At 39.8% G+C, this 17,268-nt stretch overlaps 1 protein-coding gene and 1 long non-coding RNA gene across 2 annotated transcripts in view; one reads left to right on the top strand and one right to left on the bottom strand.

Annotated features, from left to right (window-relative positions):
• TOX (thymocyte selection associated high mobility group box) overlaps positions 1-6,407 on the top strand; it is a 299,580-nt gene extending 293,173 nt beyond the window's left edge. Inside the window, 2 exon segments of the mRNA XM_038579374.1 lie at positions 3,738-3,889; positions 4,282-6,407. Coding sequence (XP_038435302.1) covers positions 3,738-3,889; positions 4,282-4,318 — 189 coding nt within the window. The 3' untranslated portion in view covers positions 4,319-6,407.
• A 1,838-nt stretch (positions 6,408-8,245) lies between these two features.
• LOC119866669 overlaps positions 8,246-17,268 on the bottom strand; it is a 47,344-nt gene continuing 38,321 nt past the window's right edge. The window contains exon 3 of the long non-coding RNA XR_005380849.1: positions 8,246-9,825. This is a non-coding gene — a long non-coding RNA (uncharacterized LOC119866669). The remainder of the gene's footprint in view (positions 9,826-17,268) is intronic.

The following is a 17,268-nucleotide window of genomic DNA, read 5'->3' as shown; positions in this document are numbered from 1 at the left end:
GGAATAATAGTTTCATTTTTTCTAGAATAATATTTTATACACCAAACCCATGGAGCTGCCTTTTTTTTTTTTTTTTGGTCCAGTTTCCTTGCTTTTTTTTTTTTCTGTTCACTATATTGTCGAATGAGGTCACAAGAAAAAAAATCATTAATATCTGTCAACTTCCTTTATAACCTTAAGAAAAAATCTTTGTATGATATCACACAGACAGATTTTCAATTTCCTCATGTAATAAACAGCTGCTTTAGGATTTGGGTGTAATTTAAAGGTTTAAAAAAATCACATTGAGATTGATGAATAAATCAGTTGCGAAGACAAAAACATTGATGCCTGTTGAAAATACCTCTCCAGACAGGCAGGAAATGAAATTAGTTCCCAGTAAAGTGTGGATATGAGGATCACTGTTTGGTTGTGCTACAGGCTTTTTAGGACTTGCAATGGTGGCACAACAAAACTGCTAGGGCTACAGAAATCTAATTAAAGAGCAAATGTCCCTTCTGACATCAAATCAATCTTTATCACGTTTTCTATTTTTATTTCAATCTGGCACCAGAAAATGAAATTTAAAATTCCAGGCATGCTACGAAACAGTTGGTGATTTTTCTCTTGAGCATTAAAATGCAAAATATTCAGCCTTGTTTAATTAGACCGCTAAGCAAACATTTTCCAAAAATGTGTATCATCACTGTTGTTTCATATTTACATCAATAATAAAAACGTTCTTAGCTCTAGGTTCAACCTAGAGCTCTTTATTAGTAAAAAAAAAAAATTTTTTTGCATTTTCCAAATCAAGAGCATGTAAAATAATGTTACTTCAGGCTTTACTCATATTTTTCTTGATCCTTGGTTTGATGTTACTGATATTAAATTTAGACATTGAGGTTAGTTGAATTTTCAATCTTTGAACTTTGTAGATGACAGATAAATTTGGTTTTATAAACTGAAGTTACCCATTTAATCTTAAACTAATAGCTCGAAGGTTAGTATTCTCCTGATAGTCTCTTACCCAACCTTGAGGAACCATTTTCATTTGATGGGAAAAAAGCAATGGTGCTTTCTGTTGTTGATTGTGATTTGTGTAGGGTTGGGTAGAAGGGAGTTGGTTTGTTTTTGTTTTTGCTCTCTCATCTATTGGTATGCCTGCAACTAACTCAGGATATTTCCAACTACTCTTTTCTTTCTTTTTTTTTTTTTTTGGCACTTGTTTACTTTTAGGTTATGTTTTGTTGTCCATTGTGCAAAAATCCAATATGGAAAACGTTGCATTAAACCACAGGAAAGGGGCAGCCTGGGTGGCTCAGCGGTTTAGTGCTGCCTTCAGTCCAGGTTGTGATCCTGGAGACCCGGGATCGAGTCCCATATCAGGCTTCCTGCATGAAGCCTGCTTCTCCCTCTGCCTGTGTCTCTGCCTCTCTCTCTCTCTGTATCTCTCATGAATAAATAAATAAAATCTTAAAAAAAAAAAAAAAACATAGGAAAGGCCCTGGAATTTACACATTTATACACTCCATGCCTTCCCAACAGTACTCTGTGTTTAACTTTATTCACTGAAAAATATGATTTATTCAGCCATTACTATAGGCTAGACCTGAGAATAGCCAGTAACCAATGCACACACTCTCTGATCGCAAGTCCCTATGGCCAGAGGCTTTAAGACAAGGGCTAAAATGGAAGTCAACAGAAGGCTCCTCTCCTTAAGAGTTTTGTCCTGCTGTTTCCCCAGTAACACACTATACCCTAAGGAAAAAAATCAAGTGAGCTGGATGATAAGCCCACAAAGACTATATTATAGGGTGGCTCAGTCAGTTGATCATCCAACTCTTGGTCTCAGCTAGGGTCTTGATCTCAGGGTCATAAGTTCGAGACCTGCGTTGGGCTCTGCACTGGGTATGGAGCCTACTTAAGAAAGAAAAAAAGGGGATCCCTGGGTGGCGCAGCGGTTTGGCGCCTGCCTTTGGCCCAGGGCGCGATCCTGGAGACCTGGGATCGAATCCCACGTGGGGCTCCCGGTGCATGGAGCCTGCTTCTCCCTCTGCCTGTGTCTCTGCCTCTCTCTCTCTCTCTGTGACTATCATAAATAAATAAAGAAAAAAATATTTTAAAAAAAAAGAAAGAAAAAAAGATAATATTCTAGGACCATAATGGAATGAATACATTTTATCGAAGCCAGTGGGACTCGTTGTGTGACAGAGATATAACCTGGTCTGGACAAAGAAAGTAAGTCAGCCAGGAAAGGACTGGAGAATCAAACATCTAGTTATACTTCTTACTTTTCACTTTCCTCTTTTGGAAAATGTTTATGGCTTGAGCTGCAGGGTTGTCTACACAAACATACTTATTTTCCACAAACCAGTTGTTAAATGAGGAACATTCTCTTCCTTTTAGTCTGTGTGAAGTCAAATAGCCAGGCTAGCTGAATTCTCTACCTTTCAGTGATGTGTTTCTAATCATTCAAAGGTTTGTCTTTCATCCACAGTTTTGGTGGGAGTTAGTGTGGACATTGGCTTGCAGTCTTTATCACTGGAATGGAAAATAAATTAATACCTTAAAGCCAAAATGGAGAATGGAAGACATTTGATAATAGGTACCTTTGTTTCCCCAAGGGACACTGAAACAGGAATCAGAGTCTAAGGAAATATCCTTAAAAATCAATCCTCTGATCATTCTGCTGAGTTAAAACAAAAACAAAAGCAAAAACAGTAAAAACTCAGTATTATGCCTTCCAAAGCAAGTAAATGGGAAATGGCTCCTTTTTAAATCTCTTGATTTTTCTGTGGTTAAAAACCATGTATAAAATCCACAGCAGAGACAACCACGAGATTAATTAAGTTGCTTTTTTTTTTTTTTTGTCATTTCCAGCAAAGCTTGCCTATGCTGCTCTTAAATTCACCAGATAAGCTAAAAATAAATCTAGTGTATAATGCTTTTTGTTTACCAGATATAGCTATATACTTCAGAGATTCTGTCCTTGAATTTTTAATAGCTTTGCAAGGATTAAAAGTCAACACTTCACCATACCAGTGTATTAGAGGAATCTTCCTGAAGTCTGATTATTATTTGCCAGTTAATAGACTTTTCAATTAAAAAAATATTTGCTCTGTCTTAGACTTTTCCTTCTCTGTGTTTTCCAGTGGCAAGTTGCTTTGAATCTCTTTCCTTATATTAGTCCAACAACTGTTAAAAAGCTTTGGTTGAAATTTTTTAGCTGAGAAAGAAGTACAAATAAAAGAAGAAGCAGATGGTCCCTTTGTGATTGAATGAAGAAAACGGGTTTCGAGAACAATATGTGAATAGGTGTAGTCTAATAAAACACTCAGCCACCTGCTGCCTGAATCCTTCAAAAAAGATTCTGTTGCATATTCTGGGGATTAACTATTAATGTATCCTTAGGTTTGATGGAAAACATAAACTGAGGGGTTAGGTCTTTTTCCCTTTGTTCTGATTGAGTTTGGCCTCTCCATATTTTAAATTGTTTCTCAATTCAGTTTATCAGCTCAAGAGTATATAATTAAAGGTTTTCTCACACATGGTTCACTGAAGGAAAGATAAGAATGGGCCTGTGGGCACTTCTTTTCTACCTTTGTTTTAAGTTCTCTGGGCCCTCTGGATACGTTTGCCCTTGCAAAAGACACTAAGAAGGCCGTAGTTGTGTTTGCAAACAATGGATAAATATTTAGGGGCTTCTCTTCCTAAAAAGGCACTCTGATCCTTATTTGTGGATGTGCTTTCCCTTTCAGGGATTTACTCTTCAACCCGACTATCAGACTATAATCAATCCTACATCCACAGCTGCACAAGTGGTAACCCAAGCAATGGAGTATGTGCGTTCTGGGTGCAGAAACCCTCCCGCCCAGCCGGTGGACTGGAATAACGACTACTGTAGTAGTGGGTAAGCGGCGGGCCACCGCCACCTGGTGGACCGCGGGCCTCATTGCATGCTCCGCGTGCCCTGCTCCCTCCTACGTGGACCGTCGTCCTTCCTCCCTGCTTCCTAAAAGCTGATCTGGACCGGCTCCCTGTTGCTGAAAGCAGAAGACATCAGTCCGGAGGTCTTTAAGCAGTTCTAGCCATTCCAGGAATAAAGAAATGCCTGTAGATCCCTGTCCGATTGGCCTGGGCCCATCCCCGGTGCCCCTCTCCATCCCTCAAGCTAGAACAGATCCACAGCCACACACACACCCCCCACCCCCCCAACCTCCACCCCCCACTCCCCACCCCCGCGGTCACCTGTAGCTCTAGTCTTATAACAGGGCATTGCCTGTCTGTTTTCTCTTCATACAGGGGCATGCAGAGGGACAAAGCACTGTACCTTACCTGAAAGTCTGAACACCTCTTCTTTCCACTGAGGAATTCAGGGAAGTCTTTTCACCGTGGATTGCTTTGTACAGCCAAGGCAGTTCTCCATTTTATTAGAAAATACAAGTTGCTAAGCACTTAGGACCATTTGAGCTTGTGGGTCACCCACTCTGGAAGAAATAGTCATGCTTCTTTATTATTTTTTTAATCCCTTATGGACATTGTTTTTCTTCTTCCCTGAAGGAGATTTGGACCATTCAGATTTTATGTTGGTTTTTTGCTGTGAAGTGCTGCGCTATAGTAACTGCCTTAGCAACTGTAGATGTCTCGGATAAAAGTCCTGGATTTTCCATTGGTTTTCATAATGGGTGTTTATATGAAACTACTAAAGACTTTTTAAATGGCTTGATGTAGCAATCATAGCAAGTTTGTAAATAGCATCTATGTCACACTCTCCTAGAGTATAAAATGTGAATGTTTTTGTAGCTAAATTGTAATTTGAAACTGGCTCATTCCAGTTTATTGATTTCACAATAGGGGTTAAATTGGCAAACATTCATATTTTTACTTCATTTTTAAAACAACTGACTAATAGTTCTATATTTTCAAAATATTTGAAAAAAAAAAACGTATTCCCAAATGATTTTAATTTAAAAACAAAATTGGCTTTGTCTCATTGACCAGACAAAAAAGAAACTAGTGTTAAGGGAAGCGCAAACACATTTATTTTGTACTGCAGAAAAATTGCTTTTTTGTATCACTTTTTGTGTAATGGTTAGTAAATGTCATTTAAGTCCTTTTATGTATAAAACTGCCAAATGCTTACCTGGTATTTTATTAGATGCAGAAACAGATTGGAAACAGCTAAATTATAACCTTTACATATGGCTCTGTATTATTGTTTCTTCATACTGTGTCTGTATTTAATCTTTTTTTATGGAACCTGTTGCGCCTATTTATGAAATAATAAATATAGGTGTTTGTAAGTAAATTTGTTAGTATTCGAAAGAGGTTTCTTTGATGTTTTAACTTTTGCTGGCAAAAAAAAAAAATTCACGCTTGGTGTGAATACTTTATTATTTAGTTTTTACAGTGACATGAATAAAGCCAAACCTACTTTTCATTTAGCAGCAAATTAAAGTAACCAATCCTTATTTCTACCTTTCTTTGGTTGACGCAAACAAAAACCTGATATCTAAGAACTTTCTTTCTTCGTACAATATGACAGAGAATTGCCCTAAAAGTCACACAAGCTCCAAGACTAAACAGATGGGTACTTGATCTGAAAAGGGTTGCTTCTTGGTTCTCAGCTGGTTTGGGTCAATTCTGTAAACTCTCCTCCAAGAAAAAGAAAAAAAAAAAAAAACCATTGAAATCTCATCACCTAAAATTCCTCAAGCTGCATGCTTTTCACAAAATCCAGAAAACATTTAGGAATTAAAGCAGGGGTGGGAGGCAGGAACAGGAGAGCGTACTCTGGAGAATATGCCTACAAATGAAAGGTGAGTAACCAGACAGCAAAAAAGAAAAGGAAAGCATTCCAAATTTGAAAGCTATTGACAGAAATTGAGATTCTTGCTGTCTTTTGTGCCTCTACAAGCTACTTCTCTTTCCAGAATTCTGAAGTCTTCCAAGAGAATTCAGAGAGTACTAGAGATTTGCTAGGGAACCAAAAGGTTTGAGAATCTGGCTGAAGGTTTGCATAGCTTTTATATCAGGAAGAGCTAGCAAATTACTCCCTTACAGGGGATTGCATAAAGAAAGCTGGTCTGGTTGGAAATCAAGAGGATGACTGATGTCTCTTTCATGGAATGTGTGAAATAAACTTAGCAATTTAACTAAATACAAATATATGCATTGTGTAATCCAGTCAGAGTTAAAAAGACAAAAGGTATGCTTGCTTTGGAATGATTTTAGGCATTGTACAACCTTGAATCACTTGAGCATGTAATAACTAATAAATAATGCAGATCCAATGTGATTATTAAAATGACTGTAGCTGAGAGCTCTAATTTTCCTGTCTTGAAACTGTATAAGAACTCATGTGATTAAGTTCACAGTTTATTGTTTGTCTGTTTAGTATTTTAGAAATATACCAGCACTACTAATTACTTAATGTCTTTTATTTATTATATTATGATAAAGTAAAATTTTCACTTGCATTAAGTCTAAACTGAGGAGGTAATTACCGGGATGAGAACAACCAGCTTTGACTTTGACAGGCAGTTTGTACAGGGAAGTACGATGTTGTTTACAGCTTTTCTAGAGCAGGTGTGCAACCAGGGTAGAGAGAGTGTTAAAACTCGATACCAAAAAAGGGTAAAAAAAAAATGTAAATAAAAGAAAGTACGTCATAAATAAAAATTATTACCATGCGTGACCGTATTCTATTTGAATATCCATCAGTCTCTAAAGGACAGACCCAGTCAGATGACAAATTCCAAGTACATTTCATGGCAGGAGTGATGAAGCAGAGTAGGAATTAATGCCTATCACAGCCACAGATGCTTTTTCCAGAAGCACTAAGAATGCCCTCTCATAAACCTAGAGCTCCATCAGTTTGGACTCTAGGACTGTGAGCTCTAGGACTGTGAGATGTTGCTTGAGAAACCTCCACCTCCGAGGAAGCCAGCATCCAGCCTGGGCACAGTAGCTTATAGCTTGTAACTCCAAGGAACAGAGGTGGCGTACACTGAGGTCCCCCACTATGGCACTCAGCAGGATTCCCGGACCTCAGAAAAAGGCATTCTGGGAAATTCAGCAATAAAACTGGACATAGAGTATCCTTACCAACATATCAAAGTCAAAATTATAAGTAATCAGAAAAAAAAAAAAAGTGTCCCAGGGGTTAGAAGAGGGTTGATTTGTGTCTGTAACATACACAAGAAGAATAATTCAAAAACCTAATTCCCATTCAAACATGAATGAGTGGACAATGGAGAATTGGTCAAGTAATGACTTACAGTTTATAGTGAACATAGCTAAGAACAAAAGGTCTCTGTGATTGTTTTCATTTGTTGCCTTAAAGGAACAGAAGCCCATCAGAAATGGGCTATGAGTGGCCTTCAGACAGCCAGGGCTACATGGCACAGTATGTCCTGGCTTGGATTCATCACTAAGACATATTTTTTATTCATAAATTCAAAATCAGAAAAATAAACAGTTACCTTTCTCTATGGATCTCTTGCCTTTTGCAAAAGGGTTGCCCTACTCATTTGAATGGCAAATTGACTGTCATATGAAATTGCCAATATTTTACCCTTTTACCTACCAAAGATGGCAATTTCATTTGATTCCACCCAATGTGCTTTGGAACTAAAGATGATGGGGTTTGCGCTGTAACTTTAGGTAGGATTTCACATGGAGTCAGTTCTTTACGAAGTCCTAGGGGGAAATATTCAAAGAAGTAATCAGTTTTGTTTGTTTGCAAGATACCTACCTCCCTTCAAATCAGTCATAGACAGCTACACTAAATTAGGAATTTTTTAAATTGCCAGATTCCAGTACATCCCAAATAAACATCCTAAAGTTTTTGTTACACACAGATGTTCTCTTAATGTTTATTTGTTGAAAGGGGATTTGAGCTTCACTTTCCTGTTTCTTTCATAACTCTCATTTTAAGGTAACAGAAAAACAGAATTTCATCTCTTTTGCTGATGACTGAACATTGAAATACTGGCAAGGCACAATACAGAATTCGCATCGTGAGTTTAACTTCCAAACTTAACTCGCACTGAGTCACTTGATGGGTGAATTCATGAGTCAGTCACCCCACTGTACAAATTCCTCCTTGTTTTCCTAAAACAGAATATATCTTAGCTTCCAGAACAACTTGGAATGCCATAGCACATAGTAGGTGCACAACAAATGCAATGATATATAGAAAGATCAGTGAAACATCACAGATTATCCTCAACAGGAATTGTGTGATGTTTACTTGACGATTTAAAAGCTCTTTAAATTATAGAAGGGCATTAGACACTGCAGACAAGCATCAGGAGCGATGAAGAATGGAACCTTTCCACTAAGAAATCTAAGCTTAGAAAAAGATAACAAAGAATTTCAAAATGAGTTGTGCCACTTTTTTCCTTTTAGTCTATGTAATTGAACAGGAGTTCCTAGTTGCAAAACTAAAAGAATACACACTAGTCACATCAAGAAAACAAGAAGCAAAGGAGAAAAAAGGTGCTAGACAAGTAGGAGTGTTGAGTGCAGGAGAGAAATTTCAGGAGACAAGTGTATAGGATGCTAAACTAAAGCATCGATAAACCACGCGCTGATTTTTTTTTTTTTCTGATTGCCAAGTCCTAGTGTGACTTGATGAAATAAATAAAAGATCATAGTTCCTGGACTCTGGCTAAATCATGGCAGGTAAGAAGAAATTGTCCTAGCTTTTAAGACTCCCAAAAGGAGCTTCAGAACCAGGTGCCATCAGGGATACGCCTTGACCTAACAGAAAAGTTTCCAAATCCTTACACAAGCCTATTGCTGGGAGAAAGGGCCATGGGGGTGGAGGGTGGGGATGGAGGAGGCACGGAAGGGCTTCCTGATGTCACCAGTCACAAAGGAGGAAGGCTGGGAGGGAGGGACACCCCTGAACCAACAACACACACATACTTTGCAATACATGTGCATACAGAGACATTAGACTTTGCCTTCCTCATTTCTCACTTGTGTGTACCTGGAGCCAGATTACACTGCAGAGGTAAGGAGCAAAGATGAAGTTCTCGTCCTGGGACCCGGAGACGACAGAGGACAATGTCATGTTATATTTCTGCACTGGTCACAATTGCGCCTCATTAAAGGAGCCCACCAGCACGAATCCTGTTGACTGTCGTCATTTCACATTTTATTAACAGCTTGCTAGCAAAGACGTTTGAAAATGAAATTTCATTCACACTGACCCGAGGCCAGAAAAAAAAAAAAAAAGCAATAGTGGCTGCAAAATAAAATGGGAAGCCTTCTCGTGCTACAGAAGAAACAACAAACCCTGCTGAAGAAAGACTACAAACCAAGAGGCAGTATTTTAAAGGCTGCAGCGTCCCTGTTTGACAATTGTGTGTTTACAATAAGCCTAAGCATAATTGCTCTGATGGGCTGTCAGGGAAAAGATTAATTTGGCAAAGATTAGTATTGACTTGCTGTTTATTAAGGCTTTTAAACAGCTGTATCTGGCAGCATTCCTGTAAGTGCCTGTCATATCTGAAAATCAGCCTCACACCCTGGTGCTCGCCAGCTGTTACTAAACAATCTTCCACCACTTTGAATGTCTTTCTCCAGGCCAAACAGCAAGAGCAAACTATTGCCAAATTAGCCCTTTTCTCCTCCTGTCACTTTTTTTTTTTTTCCCCCTTTTTGGAGGTGGGGGCAGGGAGCTTCTGAATGCTGAAATGTCAGCTCGTGGCCGATGGCTTGGCTGATAAGCGGTGCAGGAAGTCAGGAGGTGGCTTGGTGCGGGTGATCGCATCCCCCTCCGGGCGCGCAGCGCTGTGAGTCACCTCGCACAGACAGCGAAACCGCAGCCTGCAACTGTTACAAGGCAAAAGGTTTGAAAGACAGTTAGAAAGTGGCGATCAAAGGTCTGAAGCCACCAGATTCCCAAAACTTTGTGTCCCTCGGACCAGCCCTTGCCCGCAGGGCCCTAGCGCTGGGAGGGACGCCCGGCGGGGGCGGAGGGCAGGTCCGCGAGCGGCCACGGGTCTCTAACTTAGGGACCGCGCTCGGGGCGACGACCAGTCACTCGCGTGCAGCTGGCATTCGGACTCGGTGGAAGCCTGCGGGATAAGATAGGTTTGCATGTTCTAAGGCTGTGCAAGGAAAGGGGAGATGGAGGTTGGTAGTGGAGTAAGGCCCGGCAGTTTCAAGTCCAAGTCCGGTCATAAAGGCGATGGAAATAATAGCGCTCCAGTGCAGTTAAAGGTCAGGCCACGCGGGCCCCCGTGTCACGGGGGGAGTCACCTTGGTCTTTCCAACAGGACTGCTTTTTCGAGCATTAATCGCAACCTGGTGGAGTTGTCAGAGCAGATGCAAAAGGATGTCACTTCTTCATCCTTGCTTGGCACCTTCCGTGACTCTGTGCGCTGTAGTGGGGAGGGGAGGGAACTGGCCTCGGGGCCAAGCTGATGCTAGATATTAGGATTGGAATCACATCACGCAGGATTCGGAGGTGTAGACAAATGAACACTACTGCTCAGCCCTAAGAGTAGCCCATTGCTCCACAGGCGACTGAGAACTCTGTTCCTGATTCTTTTTTTTGTTTTGTTTTTTAAGATTTTATTTGTCCATGAGATACACAGAGAGAGAGAGAGGCAGAGACACAGGCAGAGGGAGAAGCAGGCTCCCTGCAGGGAACCCAATGTGGGACTCATCCCAGGACCCCGGGATCACAACCTGAGCCAAAGGCAGAGGCTCAACCACTGAGCCACCCAGACGCTCCCGTTCCTGATTCTTTCCACACACCATGACAGTGGGTGAGAGGTAGATGAAACGTAATACTAATTCAGCACTCCCAATCAGAAGTGACTCACTATTGAAAATAAAAGGCAAGATATGCCTCTCACTGAGTTCCCCTGAACCCCACCAGGACTTCCATTCCTGGTCCTGCTGAGGCCCAGGCTACAAACAAAAGAAAATCCAGAGTGCAGAACTTACTTAAAAATTAATCTGTGACTGTAAGTCACAGAGTATTCTAAATCCTAAAATATCCCTGCTCCTGTGGCCATTTTCTAGGGCAAGAGCTACCGCTGGAAGAGGTAGCCTACTCTGAGAAATTAGGCCCAACTTCAGATTGTGCGGAAACGCACCCTCTCGACTTGATTGGGTGGTAGACCTTACTTAAAAAGGAGCTGCTCCATCACTTGAGTCAAAGCACGTCTGTTACTCACAGTTACATTCAGAGAATACAGTATCAACCATTTACTCCAAACAAATTAATATTGTTTTTAATAGAATTCGAGAAAGACCACGGTGGAGTGGGGGGCAGAGGGGCACTTCACTGTATCCTTACCATGTTTTGGAGGGAACATTTTTTTTAAAGATTTTATTTATTTATCATGAGAGACACACAGAGGGAGAGGCAGACACAGGCAGAGACAGGAGCAGGTGCCTGGTGCAGGACTCGATCCCAGAAACCCGGGATCACGACCTGAGCCAAAGACAGTCGTTCAACCACTGAGCCACCCAGGCACCCCTTTGCAGGGAACATTTAGCAAACTTTTTCTTCACAGCTTTATAGGTCTGGTTGTCCCCCACTGACCTATAATTCTTTGATTATTCATGTGAGTAAACTGAGTATAGGAAGTGAAGGACTAAATTGTTTGGGGGACTCACTGTGATTACACAAGAACCAAAGAAAGCAATGAATGAAAGGAAGCTGTCCCCACGGCATGTGGTCTGTGGATAAAAGTCCTTCCAGAAACTTTGAGTTATTGGTGGGAGGTTCAAACAGAAACTGTACCATATGAAAGTAGCTTGTCCCGATAGTCATTGTTAGGTCTATCTTGGATCCAGTTCTCTCCAGTTCAGCATGAGAAAATGGGTCAGAATTCATGTGTCCAGAAACTGTAACCAATTCTGTGGAGTATTTTGTATCTTATCGTGTGTGTGTGTGTGTGTGTGTGTGTGTGTGTGTGTGTGTGTGTTTATCAAGGTAGACCCACAGAAACCTAAATCTGGTCTTGGTTAGAGTTTCATACAAGAAAAAAACAATGGCGTATCTAAACGAAACTGCAATTTCCGGGTAGTATTACAAAATACACAATATCTACAAAACCATTCTAGCTGTTGGGTTGGGTCACTTTTAACACCTGGTTTCAAGATGTGGTTTCAGCAGACCAACATAACAGAAGTGACAGTCCTTTACAACACTAAGGTCCCCTGGAGTAGCTCTAGATTGGGTTTTCTTCTCTTTCTGTCTCTCTCTCTCCCCCCCTCTCTCCCTCTCCCTCTCTTCTCTCTCTTTTTACAGAGAAAGAATCTGATACTTTATATAACCTATCAGTCTCTTAAAAGGATTCTGGCCTTGTGTTCCCAGAACATTCGCCTTCAGCTGAAGGAGCCAGACTGCCTGCAACCAGCACAAGTCGGCTTCATTGTCACTTGGCTGATCACTTTGTTAATTCTCAGATAAATGGAGAACGGCTCCATTTGCTCTCCTCCTCCTCTTAGTTCCAATGCAGAGCAATCCAGAGTCTCTGAGGACTTTTCTATATGACTTCCCATTTCACACCACAGATGGTTTAGATAAAAACTATTAGTTCCATTTATTCAAACAGCTTCATTGCACCAAAATGAGCGTATTTTTAGCATTTTGCCTAAAGGTTTATTTCCCTGGCTTTTTCTTTCTTTGTTTTCTTCTTCTTCTTCTTCTTCTTCTTCTTCTTCTTCTTCTTCTTCTTCTTCTTCTTCTTCTTCTTCTTCTTCTTCTGTGTAAAGGAGTTTGGCTGACGTCTCAGGTTTCAATCATCAATTTTCCTGCACCCATGCCCCCACCCCCACCTGCCACAGCTTTTGGATTGGAATGGAGTTGAGGAGTCCTCTAAAAGACAATTTACTTTTTTAAAAGCAGTGTTATAATACATTTACAAGTTTGATCTTGCCTTGATTCAAAGGCAAACCTTTGAATGTTTGCCTTCTTCCATGAGGTTAGTTGTGATCATTTCCACGGGCGCACAAGTACTATATATGCCTGTTTATCTTGGGGCTATTGCGATGGCAAATATTTTCATTTGGACAGCACACCATACCAAAAAAAAACCCTCTTCAGAATACATATTCAAAGAGAGGACCTACAAATACACAAGTTCAAAACTTTACCCTCCTTGGTTTTGCGCAGAAAGTTGTAATGTAAACTGCTTGGTAGATGTTATCTATGTTTAGCCCCTGAGCTAAGACAAGAATTTTTAAAAATTGTCTCTTGTTACTTTAGGATTAAAATGGCAGGTGGAGGGGCACCTGGGTAGCTCAGTCCATTAAGCATGTGTCTTGATTTTGGCTCAGGTCATGATCTCAGGCTCCATGCCCAGTGGGGAATCTACTTGACTCCTTTTCCCCCTGCCCCATCCCACCACACTTGCACTCTGTCTCTCAAATAAATAAATCACTCTTTAATATAACATAAAATGGCGGGTGGAAATATATAAAATGTAATATGTAATATATGATATGTGATAAACAACATTTTATATACATATAAATATATATCCAAATGCCATTATAATCCTTAAATAATAGCTGATAATTCTTTTAAATTCTTGTCTTAAAGGTATTATAGATTTATATATATAATAATCGACTCTGGTATATAGAGATTATATAAATATAATCTACTCTCTATAGACTATGTATATAAAATAATCTACTCGGTGTATATTAATTATATATATAATTATCTTCTGTAGTATATATATAGATTGTTTATATAATAATCTACTCTAATATATATAAGTTATATATGGAATAATCTACCCTCGTATAAATGGGTTATTACATGTAATCTACTGTGATATACATAGTTTTTAGATAGATAATAATCCATGCTAGTAGATAGATTATATATAACAATCTACTCTTGTGACTCATAACTAGAATTATACAGTGGTGTAAAAACTAGACTAATTTCTCAAAGCATAGCTGGTATAAACTAACCAACTTGGTTTCCAGCTCCCTCCCCCCCCCTTGGTTTTTTGCTTCCCTCCCCCCAATTCTCTTACCTCTTTGGGGATATTTCTGTTTTTCCCAGAGTGCTCATGTGTGCCTGTGAGCTCAATGGCCATGGATATGAAAATCTTCCCTCCCCTTATTAGTACCTCTCCTGTTATTCAGAAACGCTCAAGCTTTCCCATTCCCTCAGAGACTTTAAAGGCACCAAATATTGATGTTTTATAGGATCAAACAGAGCATGTCACCATCCAAACCTGGTTTTCTTGACCATTAGATTTTCAAGTAGCTCTTTAATTGTTCCTTTAGGGATCCCTGGGTGGCGCAGCGGTTTGGCGCCTGCCTTTGGCCCAGGGCGCGATCCTGGAGACCCGGGATCGAATCCCACATCGGGCTCCCGGTGCATGGGGCCTGCTTCTCCCTCTGCCTGTGTCTCTGCCTCTCTCTCTCTCTCTCTGTGACTATCATAAATAAATTTTTTAAAAAATTTAAAAAAAATTTAATTGTTCCTTTAACCCATTTAATTAAGAGCATAATCATCCACCCTCAATATAACAGACACAAAGCCACTTTCACTGGCAGCCTATACTTGTAGACTGCATGTCTACATGCATGAATCTAAAGGTGGCCTAGAGGAATCATAAATTAATGCTGTATTTCTCAAACCTTAGTATATTAAAGTAGGTTTCCAGGCTCCATTCCCAAATAACCTGATTTGGCTAGTCTAGAGTGGTGCCCTTGTATCTGTATTTTTATGGTGATCTCAAGAGTTGATGTAGATGTCTACAAACTAATCATTTATGAAGAGGTCAAGTCAATCTTGCCATCAACTTTGAAGACTCTGAAGTTCTCTGCTTCCAATGCCTAGGATTAACACTGACTTAAAGAATGAGCTTCTGATAATAAAAACACAATCAAGTAGTATATATATATCTAAATTATCTGATTGTATCTCTTAAACAGACTTGCTTAACAATAAATCTAGGCACCCCCCGACCTGGGCTATACAGTGCTCACAAGGCCATCTCGCTCACATTCCTGCATGCAGGCATTTGTCCTCATCCTTATTGCCTCATTCAGCACTTTACGAAGGAAGAAGAAGGAAGAGCAAAGAGGAAAGAGGAAAAGGAGCCATGTCTTCAAAGACAAAATCTCATAAGCACATGATGATTCCCTAGAGAAAGAGATAGAACCAATCACCATCCCATGGTAGTCTTTTCCCAAAAGCAATGAAAAAATCAAATTCCTTTTACAATCATGATCACCTTCTAAAGAGTTTGGGTCCTCTTAAAAGAGGGGTTTGTTTGGTTGAGTTTTTCCAGGAGAATGCTATAATGGAACAGCAAAAATATACCAGGAACAGAGTTTAGGTGCAGAGGCTAAATAAAGGGCTGAATTGCTCAACCAAAACCAGAATGCAGGTAACTTTGAGTGACTGGGAATATTTTCACAAAAAGGAATGCGGATGAAGAATTAAAAAGGAAGAACTATTGGAGAAAGTAACATGAGCCTAAGGGCCCTGGGAGAGATGAACTGGCCAGTGGTAGCTTTTAGGTATGTCCCCTAAGGAAATGTTCACACAGCGTTGTGTGTGATAGCTACGACTAGAAACAAGCTAAATGTTTACTAGTAAGAAAATGGATAAATTGTGGACTCTTCATACAATATACTACTATACAGCTACTAAAGAATGAGCAGGAACTACATGCATTGATGTATAAAAGAAAAGCAAGTTAAAGAATTTCATATACAGTTTGATATCAATTACGTCCAGTTAAAAAAACATGTCATACAGTAACCTATACTGATTGTGGCCACATATATAAGTAAAAGAAGTATAAAACCAGGCATGAGAATAACACTCAGTTCATGAGACCAGCTGCTAACCAGCAGAGGGAAAGGAACAAGATTATATTCTTATTTGATAATTATTATTACTTAATAACACTACACTATTAGCCACTTCTGCCTTTTATTTTAAATATTGCAAAACTTGTATTTTCTCCATTTTAGTCCCAAGTACTCAGTAATTTAAAGGACATTTAGGCCCAGGAATGTTAAGTCTAAAATAATCTGCATTTCAAGATTAAACACTTTGCTCGCCGCCAATTACCTACCTGCACGAATGTCCCCCCACAATTTCACAAAAATCTTCTACATACACAGAAATTTATAAGCTTGATTTTTGTGGATATCATAAAAAGGAGTTGAATCCCACGTCTGGGTCAGCACAATGGGAAAGAGTGACAACTTGGGTCATGTGACAAGATAAAATAACACCAATAACAACTCCCCAAAGGCAGCAGATGTAGAAGCTGAAAGTCTGAGGCACCCATGAGGTATGAGCCTCACATTTCCTCCTACTGCCCAAGAATCCTCAGAAAGAGCTTTGGGTTTCCACAGGAAACGGGAAAGGAGTGTTGAGGAGATCTGACCAGGTCTTCAGAACAAGTCAGCCTCAGACAGTACACATATGTGCTGTTGACAGTAATGCAATTAACAATAAAGAGAGTCTCCAAATCTTTGGGTAAACATCTAAATTTGGCTTTAACAATCAGAGCTTCCTTTTTTCTTTCTGTTTATTTCATTACAATACCATATTTTCCCCTCTTATCTATTGTGGCTGGATGGAAGAAGAAAATGATAGGAAATTTTCCAGATCATTATTTTTCTATCTCCAAAAAAAGTTGTGCTCTGACTCCAGCATTTTAGGAAAGATAATTTGAAGCAGTCATATCAAAACAAGAGCATAAAGACAAACCTTTGATACCAACCAAAGTGCCCTCTAGACATTCTCCATTCTGAGTCTTTCTTGAAGCCAAGGATAGGCCAGAGGACAGGATCGGTGCAGAATGAAGTGACATACACGAGTACGGTGATAGGGTCCACCTGACACATTATCTAGAAATCTGTTAAGAACTAGAGGTTTTGCAGTCTGGAAGCCTGGAAGTAAGGGGAGGAAGAAGAGGGAGAGAGGAAAGAAAATCCTAAACAAATCACTGAAGACAGACTATGGCAACATCTGGACGGTGTGGTGATGAAATATTTCACAGGTCACAGACTTGAGTAATTCCAATAGGAAATCTCCCAAAGACACTTTTCTGTGTCTACATCAAGCTTAACCTGAGACTTCACTCTCTTCTAAAACTGCCCAGTGAGTAACTCAGAGGATGAATAGCAACAGTTAATTGATTCTTTTTTCTTTCTTTCTTTCTTTCTTTTTTTTTTTAAGATTGTATTTATTAATCCATGAGAGAAACACAGAGAGAGGCAGACACATAAGCAGAGGGACAAGCAGGCTCCTGATGTAGGACT

This window comes from Canis lupus, chromosome 29 (assembly GCF_011100685.1).
Source record: "Canis lupus familiaris isolate Mischka breed German Shepherd chromosome 29, alternate assembly UU_Cfam_GSD_1.0, whole genome shotgun sequence".
Lineage (NCBI taxonomy): Eukaryota > Metazoa > Chordata > Mammalia > Carnivora > Canidae > Canis > Canis lupus.
Note: the sequence above shows the minus strand (reverse complement) of the source record. Positions and strands in the feature narration are given on the sequence as shown.